The following is a 12,533-nucleotide window of genomic DNA, read 5'->3' as shown; positions in this document are numbered from 1 at the left end:
CTTAACTGCAGAAATTAAGCATTCATTTTAAAAACAGATTTCTAGCTGCAACTGTTTAAAAAATAACCTCCCATATGTGAATCAATACACTGTCAACTTCTTCAGGCAGTGAAAGGACTGGTACCTCTGCAGAGCCTTGTAGCTTTCTTGAGCAAGAGAATGAAGTTAACCAGACCCTGGGGAAGCTTGCTTCTAGTCTTCAGACTGCTGTGGTTAGCAGTGAAACTGATAAGAATCACATCCATTTCACCCTACTGCTGCTATAAGCAACAGCAACAGTAGGCACCATTACTACATATAGAGGAATACCTACACACAAAAACAGCACTTGAGGCTGCTGGATAAGTACAGTAATGAAGAAGCCACAGCGAAGACAGCTGATAGGCATCAAGCTGTGGAGATCCTCTAAAAGGAGAGCTATACGGTAGACATCTAAAGCGGGGTAGGGAGAGAAAGAAAAAAGGAAATAAATACTCCTTATCCCAAACCAAGGGAGGGGCTTCAAATTTGAAAACTTAATAGCCAAAGTCTTAATTCCAGAATAAGAGCTCTTGAGCAACATCTAGGTAAAAGATCTTCCCAGGAAGCAGGAAAACCGGCTTCTCTACATCATGTTCCTTTTAATCTTATTTCCTTCTCTAATCTTTTCTTTCTGCTTCTAACCAGACAATTGAGTCCTATGAGTAGTTGATGCATAAATTGTTTAAACCGCTAAAGAATCACCTCAACTGTTGTTTTAATACACTTAGCCTGGAACAGAATAAAGTAAGTGTACACAGATATATTTGGGGCCGATACTGATAGCCAATATTTAAGGAGGCATATTGGCCAATACTGATCTAAGTCCCGATGCACCTGCCTCCAGCTGTTAAGTCTGCTGGGGTGGAAGTGGAGAGGGGCAGATCAGTGCCCCCTGCAGTAAAGGAACAGGCAGGGGCAGGCATTGCTGAGGTGGGACAGGAGGAGAGTCCAGAGCTACAGCTCACGGGGGGGGGGGCGGGGGGAAAATGGCTCCTGCTGCTTGCACCCTGGAAGAGCATGGGTGGGGTGGGGGGCGAAGATGTTCCCCCTAGATCTGAGCAGGGCAGGCTGTAGCCAGGGCTGCGGGGAGGCAGGGGCCTTCTCAGCAGGGGGTGGGCTCTGAGCGGGCACCAGCAGCGCTGCGAGGATGCTGCATCCACCCCAAAATTTTGCTGCTGCTCCACTGCTGCTGCCCTGCGCAGTCCCAGCTCAACGCTCCGCCCGCGACAGCAGCAAAACATGAGGTAGATACAGCATCCTCCCAGCACTGCCAGCGCCCGCTGCCAAAAAGAGCCCCGTGCAACCCTGGCTACAGCCCGCCCCACCCCATGCAGATCCAGGGGGCACAAGCCCCCCCCACACATACTCCAGGGGCAAGCAGCAGTGGCAGCCACCTAGGCCCTCCCTACAAGCCACCACTCTGCCCCCCACCCAGGTAGTGTCTGCCCTTGCCCACTCCCTCACCATGGGGGATGTTGATCTGCTCCCCCAAACACCTTCCCTGCTCCCTCCCCTTTCACCACACCAGACTTACTACCTAGAGGCAGCTCTCCACACTGCCGGCTGTGCTCCTTGCTGCCTGAGTGTTGTGCTGCAGCTGTGCCAATTTATTGGCCAAATTATCAGCCAATTAACAGATTTAGCATAGCCTTCATCCATCAGTGTAATGGTTACAATGAAACTTCTGTTCCAAGTAACAGCCACAGTGCATGCAAAAATACCATATCTACTCATATTGGAGACAAGGTTCCCGCCCCCCCATGAGAAAAAAGCTCTTCATCTTATTTGCTTACCAGGAAATCTCATTAAATACTGTCTATATTAAACTGCTGCCAAAAGCAGCATGTTCTCAGTAATGGAAATGAACTATGAAGTTGATTAAATGAGGCCAACACTGAACATGGACCATAAAACACATGGCCCATATTTGGCCAATAGAGATGGGAAATGTTTTGGGTTTTTTTGGAAAAAATGTTTCTGACACTCTCTCTGTGGTTATATATATCTACACTCCGAGTATCACTCCACAAAGAAAACCTTAACCCGTTACAAAAACCGCAGCCCGTGCACATGTACAAAGACCCACTGACAACCCAGACCCATTATAATAACCGCACCATGTGCTACACACTCAAACTCTGGTCTCTCAGATCAGGCAACCCCTTCCAGAAAACCCTTTCCTTTCATCCCAACCCTGCTTGTGAGGTCACATACTCAGTTCACCTGTCGTCCACGTCAGTGTCACTCCAGCTCCCCTGGAATGACCTGCTGCTGCTGTCACTGTCTTCCGTTCCATTTGTTTCTTCCTCTTCCTCACTGTCACTGCCCCCTTCCCTGCTAAGGGGAAGTTGGAAGATCCTGTGCCACATGTCTTTGGGTCAGGTGGCTTTGGCCACGTCTTCTCCATCCTCCACTACTGATTTCTGGTAGTAGATCTAGAGTTTGCTTAGTGCCATATTCACACAGCCTACTACCTCTACATAGTACAGAAGGTTCCTGGCTTTCCACGGGGCACACCTGACACAGGATGCAAATGGGTTGAAACAAGCTAACAGCTTCCCCTGATGTTTGGCAAGGTGTATGGCAAGGTGTTCATACAGCGCCACTTCTCTGGTTAGCTGGGTGACGCCAGTCACCGCTTCATCTTTTTTCATGCCTCCTTGACGCAGGTGCAAACCCCAAGGATGTGGTTGATCGTCTTGGTGGCTCTGTGGCAGTTTGGCCACAGGCAGCTGGGTCTCCCCAGCTGACCCTCTCTATGCCTCTGGGTCCTCACTGGCAGGGCTTGGTGGACTATGAGCCAGTTCAAATCCTTGTGATCTCTATGCAGATCCTTGTGATATTGATGTAGATCCTTGTGGTTGATGCACTCCCACACGGCCTGGCACGCATCACCCAGGAGTAGTTTCACAAGCAACATGATGTCCCTCAGCCTCACCATCTCCTGGATCTTCTTGTGGATGCTCATGGTCGCGGGGCCTGTGCTCTGCAGGCCGTACAAGCTGCAGCACCGGTTTTGGATCTTGCAGAACCATGGTGCATCTATGATCCACAGCCTGAAGCTGGTCAGGGTTTACACTCCCCAGTGTCTCAAGATATGCCCTGCAAAATATCTCCCCCAAGCAAGCTGTTCTGCATTGCATGCCCATCTCCAGCTCGCAGATCTGACTCATATACTTGGCCCACAGGAACAGGAGGATGTCTGGCATGCCCCTGTTCCTGGCCCTCTGGTCATTGTACAAGGTCTTCCTGGTGACCTTTTCCCATCAGGAGCCCCAGAAGAAAATGCACACGGCCCTCTGGGCAACAGACTCGGAAGGGAAGAGGAGAAGGGGAGACCAGTGTGGTGTACAGAAGTACCGGTAACAACACGGCCTTCACTAGCATGACATGCTCCCCTCCTGCCCCCCATGGAGAGGGAGATGGGAACTTATCAGAAGAATAGGCTAGTGCAGCCCACCTAAATAAGATATATGGCAGTACCCATTGAGTGCAGTTACCCTCAGTGCCAACTTTTTCAAATCATACCGAGTCATAACACTGAACACACTTCAACTTCCACTTCACTCCCACAGCTGAGCTCTGCCTTTCTTTCTCATTTCCAATGAGTCCCTGTTTATTCACCAGCTTTAAATATCTGGCAATCATCACCAAATAGCTCCACACAGTTTACCCAGAATCCGTCTGCTGCCTCCTCTCAGCCTGTCTCGTATGATTAGTATAGCCCTGTTCTCTGAGATGGGGTCGGGCCAGGTTGCTCCACATATAAATTTTGTGACGATCCCACAACTCATGACAAGAAAGGACACCCAGTTACAGTCATGAGTAGGGGGCGCTAATTAGCATGGCTCCTTGAGTGTAGGGGGTCAGGGGGAGGGTCTCTGAAGTACAAACATACACTGAGCAATACTAAGCTATGGGGTCACCATGGCTTGAAAAACACTGTTAACTGCTGGGGCCCAGCCTAATGAATTATATGGTAAAATCTGAGCCTTCTGGCTTTGGACTAATATCATGCACAGTTCATACTACATATAAGTAGGTACAAAAAGTGACACTTAGAAAAGTGTTTATGGAGCACCTGTACCAAAACCTGTAGCAGTTTCAAAAAAGATAAGATGCATCAATTCTGGATGAACCAAGACTATGGGTACCAACAGTAATTTGTCTATATGCAAACTACTATAGGCATGTTTATTTCAAAGTCAGTGTTTTCAAATTTATCCTCAGATTTATGTGCTCAGGGACACCAGGTTCTGGCAGTAAGGTGAGTGGGAAAGGGGCTGCAGAGGGAAAAAACGGGGGTGGGGGGAGGACAAGAGAGCCACCATCCTTCCCTTCCCAGCTACTATTTTGCCTGCTGTAGCAGTAGAAAGGGGACAAATTCAAGACAGACCTCCAAGAATTATATTCAATACCTGGGAAAGTATTTTAAAACATTTTCCATATATAGAATCTAATAAAACTGGGGAGGGGCTGTCTTATATTCAAGTAAATACAGTAACTTCCATTAACTTTTCTGTGCAGTTTTCCTCATGGTTACGAACTGAAGAAAAAAACTCTTAAGGCAGTTCAGGCAAGTAACATATTGATGGAACAATATATAATTACATACTACAAGTCTCTATGGTAGGAAACCTACTGAATCACTAAGGTAAGGCCCTTTCTAATGATTCTGTGATATAACCTTAAAATACTACTTGTTTGAGGAGAAAGAGACAGTTTTTATTGCGCTAAACATGCTAAAGTAGCTCTTTAATCACTGTTTATTATTATTACTGGCATAGCAAAACCTTAAAGATATCCTAGTAATTTCAGGAAAAATAAAGAATGCTATGTTTAAACAGAATACCTTGTAGTGTAATCTTGAAAGAATCTGTTCCATTTCCAAGTTTAATTAAAGGATAGGAGAGAGTAACAGTTCCCTAAAAGGGAGAGAAGAGAAAAAAATAATTTACAAAAATAAAAACTCTAAAATGAACCTCTAGGCAACTGTAGGTCACCACAGCAGCACTAAACTATAGATGTATCAAACCATAAATCCAACATTTTTTTTTTGAGCATTAGGCATGACTTAATATCATGCCCTGACAAAACTCTTCATTAGGAAAGGTTTGGAGCAATTTGTTTGGTGTAGGTAGAGAAATTAGCTCTGCAAGGAATGCTGCCAGAAATTATCATGCTAATGTCAACGATTACCTCTGAAACATAGGTCATGTAGTTAAATTAATAATTACAAAGGTAAATTCTGTTAGTTAATCTCATTCACAGAGGAAAAAGGTGGTTTAAAGCAGGACAATTAAACTCTCAGAAGTGATGACAGACTACAAATATTTTGGAGGAAAGTAATAAAAACTTGTACATGAAATCAAAATTAGAGTCCAGAAACATAAGAAATAAAAGAATCTCACATAAGTAAATAATCCTTTGAATAAACATTTAAATCCTTGGGGGAACAGACTAGAATAGCAGTATTCCATAAATCTGGGGATTGTCGGATCATCTATTGAATCAGTCAATGTGAAAGCAGCAAAGGCAGCAAATGCTTTAGTGGCTATAGGGAAAAAACACAAAAAAACCCCCACTTCTTATAATGAAACTAGATTTGTAGTAAAGTCAGATGAAAGCCTGGAATTACAACAATGAGCTATGATGCCATTCACAATACAAATATACATTAATGCACTTTGTTAAAAGAATGTCACCCCAAAATATTCTACTATTTTAAAAAAAGGAAAGTATGCTATTCATTCATGCTGTGCAGGCTGAATACAGAGATCTTTTAAAAAAAATAAAAAATTGGAGAGAAATTTAGAGGACGAAACAAAAAAGTTTGAAAGTTAAGTCTGTGGTTTATTCAAGAGAATTAGCTCTGCTCAGTGTATAGAAAAACTACCTTGGACAGAGGAGGAAAGATGCACAGTCTTGCTACAGGGCAGGCCAGTTATTCCCACTAGCTAACCAGAATGAAAGAAGTCATAGTGGTTTTTTAGTGCATCAGGGAAAACATAGTACTGTTTTCCAGCATTTAACCCGAGTGGAAAAAGCTGTCAAAAGAGCTTGTGGAACCACTGACACTTAAGTTGAATAAGGTTAGTTAGTTACTTAATATGGAGATTTTTAGGAGTATAATCAGTCCCATCACAACAAAGGGTAACTAACCAGAACACAAACCCAGAATTATTTATTTCCTCTTATTCACTAATTCACTAATTAAAGAGTGGATTCACTCTTATTCACTAATTATTCTTATTCACTAAGAAACAGGTCAATCCATATCCAGAGCTCACTCTCAAGCCCAGAGTTCATTCTTATCCACACCTCACAGTGACTGGTCCACCTCCACTTGTCAGGCCCTTCTTTGCAGATGCACAAGAAGTAAAACACTGACTGAAAGTCTGAACTGTATGAATACAGCTGCAGGAAATCTAGCAATCCTCTCTCAAAAGTGGACACAATGGAAGTCTGGGGTTTTGATTCTGATCTTCCAAGTATTGGAAGTAATAAAAAAAAGATTTAAAATTACATGTACAGACATGTGATTGGAAGATATATTTTAAAAAGAAATGATAAGCATAGTTACAGGCCTTATACATAAACTTCAGATGAACTCCTCAGTGTAAGGTCTGAAACACTAGTTCCCTCTTTCACTTAAACTCTGTGCCTAAAGCTGAGAACACATGCCTAAATGTGAACTTCTCAACTCTTGTAAAACAGTCCCAGTTTAAAATAACTACCAGGCAACTGAATGCCATTATTATAAAATGTGGTATGCTTTATAGTGAGGGACTAAAGAGAAAAAACAATCATATCTTGATGTGGTAGCTGCTATTAGAATTGTCTGTTCATAAAACTGGGAGATTGTATTTCTTCATACAAGAAATGTGAAATACACCTTTAAAAGTCACCAGACCAGAAAACTGATTATTATCCAGAGTACTGTTATTTAGGGTTTGTGGGAGCTTTTTGTTTGTTTTTTTAAAATCAAACTCTGAAATCCCTCATATGCTGCAGTTTTCTGTACGAATTAGAAGTTGTATATACATTTGCAGTGTCTAAAATTGAAATCTTTAGACTTAAATCTACATAGATAATGAATACAAGAGGTGAAAAAAAAAAAATCAGTGGCAAAATTCTCACATGCTTTAGTGTTGCCATGTTTTTAGCCAAGGTGTGTGAACTCTACATAGCCATTTATACTAATTTATTCCTTAGTCCAGGGAAGAAATAAAAGCAGAGGAACTATTCAGTGAGAACCTACACATTCTTGGTACATTTACCAGAAAGTATGGAAGATACTAAATAGTTACCTTAAAGTATTTGTTGGCATGATCACATCCCAGTTGCAGATATTTTGAATCCACTCTTTGCAGGTGGCTCGGTAGTGCCGTTTCAGGTGCTCCACTGATGATTTTTAGCATGTGAATAGGCATAGCTGCTTTATCTAGATTATAGTAAAGACAAAAGACATCAATTAATAATATGGCACTAGCTTGTTCATTTAGGAACTATAAGAACTTCCCGCAAATGCTCGCAGGGCAAGCCTGTTCCATTAAAACCTTTCAAAGGGATTGGCCTCAAATGCCTTAGTGCTATTAGCAGGATGAGAAGTATATCAGGTCTGCACTTGCCTAAAGCTAAGATCTCAAGTCAAACCAATCTACTTCCCAAGCACGTCATCATATTTTTCAAATTCATATTAAACTTCTTTAACAAAATCCTGCTCTGCTCATACATAATACTTAAAAGCATATAATTAAAGAAGTGATCATTGTGAATGTCCCTGTCTATAAAATGCATTTTAAATATGAATAATAGACTCTGAAACACAAAGCCAAAGAAGAAACAACCAACAATCCTGAAAGCCAAAGAAGATGTTTCTGCGTCCTTCTAAACAGTTCATTACCATTCAAAATCTACAAGTTTCTATACAAATAAAGACATGCAATTTGAAAAAAGAGCACAATATACAAGCCTCATATGCCTATGCCTAAGTAGATACATTAATGCTGAATATCATATGATAAAAAGTAAGTTTTAGTTAATATTACTTTATTTCCTCATTACTTGGTCCTTTTGGTCTTTGTTTTAAGCTGTCCACTTAATGAAAAGTTACCTGTCTATGGGCACGTCTACATTAGATGCTTCGAGCACAGTACACTAATTCTACTGTGTATAGTGCAGTGGGCAAAACCCATGCTAAAGCACAGGAGATGTAATCAACTGCAAATTAGTAGTAGATTTAATTTACTGTGCATTAACATCACAAAAACACTGTTTGTTTGCACTAATGCGCAGTAGCACCAATTATGGTGCATTGTTAGTACCTGTCATTACAGGTACTAAACTTAATACACCATAATTACAGCAAATGAACGTGCAGACACACTCTAAATCTTATCCTTTCACCGGTTTCAGGCAAACTAAGCAAATGATTTATATATTCCGATTGGGGGGAAAAAAAAAAAATCACAACACCCCCTTTGTTTGAATGTTCATACTCAATGTCCTACCTTACAATACAGAGTGCTTCCTCCAATTATATTATACACACACACACATGTGTACACAGAAAGTTTTAAGAATAAAAAAAAAAAAATTAAACACCTGATTTTCTGTACTTTAGAAAAGAATTACACTTACTCAATAGGTAACAAACTACATTTTGATTTCACTTTAGAAGAATGATCAGATTTTATTATTTCAGCCCATCCACATTATGTTTCCTACTACTACTTTGAATTCTAGGCATACTGAGCCATTATACAGCATTTATTATTCAATTGCAGAATTGATCAGAAGCTTTCATACTTACTAAGGTAAAAAATGTACATGAAATAGAAAGATGCAGCACACAATAGAGGCAACAAAATAGGAAGAGAAAAACACTTGCACCAAAGTGGAGGCACAGCTTCAAATTTACAATACGTTAATTTCATGCTAAAAGATATAAACTGGTAGAGCAGGTCCAGATGAGCACGGATATGTGGTATGCAGCACCACAGACCCATCTTCAGCACCACACACTCCACACATGCTGGTGTTCCCTAAGCTGCAAATTTGCCACTGGCAAAAGTCCCCTGCATTTCTGTTATACCATGGGCTTCTTAATCTCAGGCATTATATATGTTAGGCAGCTCTGTCCCATGCTCATGCAGCTGAGCTGTAGAAAGGCATGAGGTCTGCAGTTTGCCTTCGGAAAATATTCTACATAACTGGAGACTGAATCCAGCATGAGGACTCTTTCACACAACAAATATCTCTGTTACCAACTAGCAAGGAGTGCTTCCCCATCAGCTCTGATGGGAAATCCAGAGAGGAAGACAGGCTACTAGTGCTACCAGTATTCCATTAACTCAAATAGTAGAGGTGTATACTTTGGATCTAAGAGATCCAAATCATGCTCAATGAGCCATGTGAAATTCAATAAGATTCTACAGAATAAAAAGCGAATATAGAAATTTTATTTTTAAATGTATACAGGCAGTTACATTAAAACAGGCACACTAGTGGTACCTGTACACATACCAGATGTCTGCTCTGACACATGCTAATTAGAGTAATCACAGTTAACGAATCGCAGCTGATTAACATGCTCCAGCACCCTCCGTGTCATGTGTATGCAGAGTCCCTGTCCTTCAAAATGGTGGCAAGGGTGCTTTAAGTGAAGTTCATTGAACAAGCTTTAGTTAAAGTGCCCCCCGCTGCCATTTTGAAGCATGGGATGCTGAATACAGATAATGCTGCAGGTACTTTACTTATAGCAGCTCTTTGAGCTACCCTATGACAACACTTTTCATCACATGATCATTTCTGAGATGCCTATATCCTGATTTTTTCACTTCACTTGTTTTTTTTTTTTTTATAGCGCCTCATTTAGTATACAGATCTCTCTGACGTAAGCTGCACTTGTGAATGCCGAGTGGTTCTGCACAATTCAGACTGAGTGCCAGAAAGTCAAGGGCAACACAATTATTTGCAATCCGTTTAAGTTCCAGTAAAGTGATGTGCTCAGCAGCATGCACAAACTCGATAAACACAGGAGTAGAATCCAGTTGTCCATGGCAGTACTCAAACTGGCAACACATAACAGCCCTGTCTTCTTCCAGAAGTGTCCATTTCATTCCCCACACTAGATCTGTTCAACTTTAGAGTAGCTGGAAGCATCACGCCACACCAGTGGGCTATATGCTATAAGGGCTTCCTGGGACCTGTATCTCATGGGCAGCACAAGCCCTCAAACTACCACTATATCAGCAACAAGTGCTTCTGCTCCTCCCCATCACTGCTACCAAGAAAGCAATCTCACTGTGCTCCTTCCTACAGCGCTACAATGCCCCAGAGACCCCAGACTCCACAGCTACAGGAGCAAAGGGGGGGGGGCACAAGGAGGTACTGGCAGCCAGACAGGAACCCACAGGCCACATGTTAATCCCTCATGAGCTGCCAGTTGGACAGCCCTGTCCTACAGGAAATTCTCAACTTACCAACAAATAAAACAGATATCTGTTGATAATCAGACCAAAATGATCTATTTACTATGAAATTCAAAACACATTAAAAAAAGTCAGGACACAGGCATCTAAAATTGGGCATCCAAAGTTATTGCACACTTATTACGTTCACGTCTTACTGTTTCAGTTCCCAATCTGTACAACAGGGATAATACCATCCCTTCATCTTACGGGGCTGTCATGAAAATAAACGCATTAGTTGTGAAGCCCTTGAATACCACAGTGCTGCCACCACAGAAAAGCCCATGAGGAGATTAATAGTTCTATATCCAATTAAAGGTTGTGCAGCAAAAGGTCTGGGCCTGAAAACTAAGATAGAACATGCTGGCACTGTGCAACATACATTTACACTGGTGTAGACCAGCAGACTACTGCATAAATCTGGCGTAGACAGATGTACTGCATAACTCTTACTAGAATCCATGAAATATCAAATGTAAAACTACACCAGTGTAGCTATTGTCTATTCCTTTCCATTCTAGGGTAACCATTTGCTCAATATAAATAAACAATTACCAATTCCTTTACCACCTAGTAGTGAGAGCTGTAATCAATGGGATGGCATCACCCTGGAGGCCCATTTCTAGTGGTGTCCCCCAGGTACCAGTGCTTGGACACGGGGGGGGGTAGAAAGCTCAATGGTTACATTCACGGACAATACCAAGCTATGGGGAAACGTGGGCATACCAGAGGATGGGGAAAAGATTCAGGATGACCTTGACAGACTGGATTCATGGGCAGAATAAAATTAGATGAGGTTTAACAATGAGAAGTGCAAAGTCCTTCAGCTGGCTAGGAAGAACCCTCAACATAACTACACAATGGGTGATGGTCCATTGGCTAGAACACCATTTGAACGAGAACCAGAGGGTCATGATCGACCAAAAGATTAATGAGCCAAAGGCGTGATGAGGTTTCCAGAAGGGCAAATAGAACTGTGGCATGCATCAGCCAACGTGTGGCCAATAGATCCAGGGAGGAGTTCCTTCCTCTCTATTCGGTGTTGGTGAGGCCTCAGCTGGAGTACTCTGGGCACTTCACTTCAAAAAGGATGTGGATAAGCTTGAGAGGGTACAAAGAACGGTCAAAGGCATGGAAGATAGGCCCTATGACAACATGTTCTGGGAACTGGGCCTATTCAGTTTGAGTAAGAGAAGACTGAGAGGCAACTTAATAGTTACCTACAAGTACGTCAGGGTAAGCACCAAGAACTAGGGGAGCAACTCTTCAGGAAGGCACCTCAAGGGAGGATGAAGACCAATGGGCATAAACTAACAGAGGGTAAATTCAGGCTGGACATAAGAAATAACTTTTTCTCTATATGGGTCACCAGAATCTGGAACACACTTCCAGCAGAGGTGGTGCAGTCACTCTCTTGGAGGTGTTCAAGATGATGCTGGATAGGCACCTTGTTGAGCTTGTCTGAGCCCAACAATTTCCTGCCCACAGCAGGGGACCAGACTTGATGATCTTACAGGTCCCTCCCAGTCCTATGATTCTATGAAACCCTGTGAAAGCACATACCAAGGCAGCTACACAACAATTGCTAGCTATGTGTGCTCCAAATATCAATGTACTCTAAATCCGAGTGCTAAACCAGTGCAAGGTTAACACCAGGACTACATGTAGTCAGTCCATAAAATGTAGGGAATAACTATACATTCAGACTGGGCAAGGTAAATTCTGTGCAGTGACAGAACCAGGGATCCTCAGGTGGGAGAGGGGGGATAGGGAGCAAAAAATAAAACACAATATAATTAAAGAATGTACTGTAATGCATATGTACAGTACAACAGATGAATACTGCATATTTTGGCATATTCTAAGTTTGCCTGGTATTCATAGTTATAGTTGGTAGGGTCGGAAGGGACCTGAGCAGGTCATCAAGTCCAAACCCCCTGCCACAGCAGGAAAAAGTACTGGGGCCAAACGACCCCAGCAAGGTGTTCGTCTATTGAAATGTTATTTTTTAAATATTTTTAATAAAATGTTTAGGAA

At 42.2% G+C, this 12,533-nt stretch overlaps 1 protein-coding gene across 6 annotated transcripts in view; it reads right to left on the bottom strand.

Annotated features, from left to right (window-relative positions):
• POT1 (protection of telomeres 1) overlaps positions 1 to 12,533 on the bottom strand; it is a 190,923-nt gene that overhangs the window by 165,576 nt on the left and 12,814 nt on the right. For 5 of the 6 annotated variants that reach the window (XM_090042161.1, XM_090042162.1, XM_090042158.1 and 2 more), the window contains exons 2-3: positions 7,332 to 7,465; positions 4,874 to 4,946 (exon numbers count right to left, since the gene is read on the bottom strand). In XM_090042161.1, the coding sequence (XP_089898287.1) occupies positions 4,874 to 4,946; positions 7,332 to 7,465 (207 nt within the window). The remainder of the gene's footprint in view (positions 1 to 4,873; positions 4,947 to 7,331; positions 7,466 to 12,533) is intronic. The other variant, XM_090042163.1, reaches the window with a different exon arrangement.

Source organism: Crocodylus siamensis, chromosome 4 (assembly GCF_052110815.1).
Source record: "Crocodylus siamensis isolate JL-2025a chromosome 4, ASM5211081v1, whole genome shotgun sequence".
NCBI classification, from domain to species: domain Eukaryota; kingdom Metazoa; phylum Chordata; order Crocodylia; family Crocodylidae; genus Crocodylus; species Crocodylus siamensis.
Note: the sequence above shows the minus strand (reverse complement) of the source record. Positions and strands in the feature narration are given on the sequence as shown.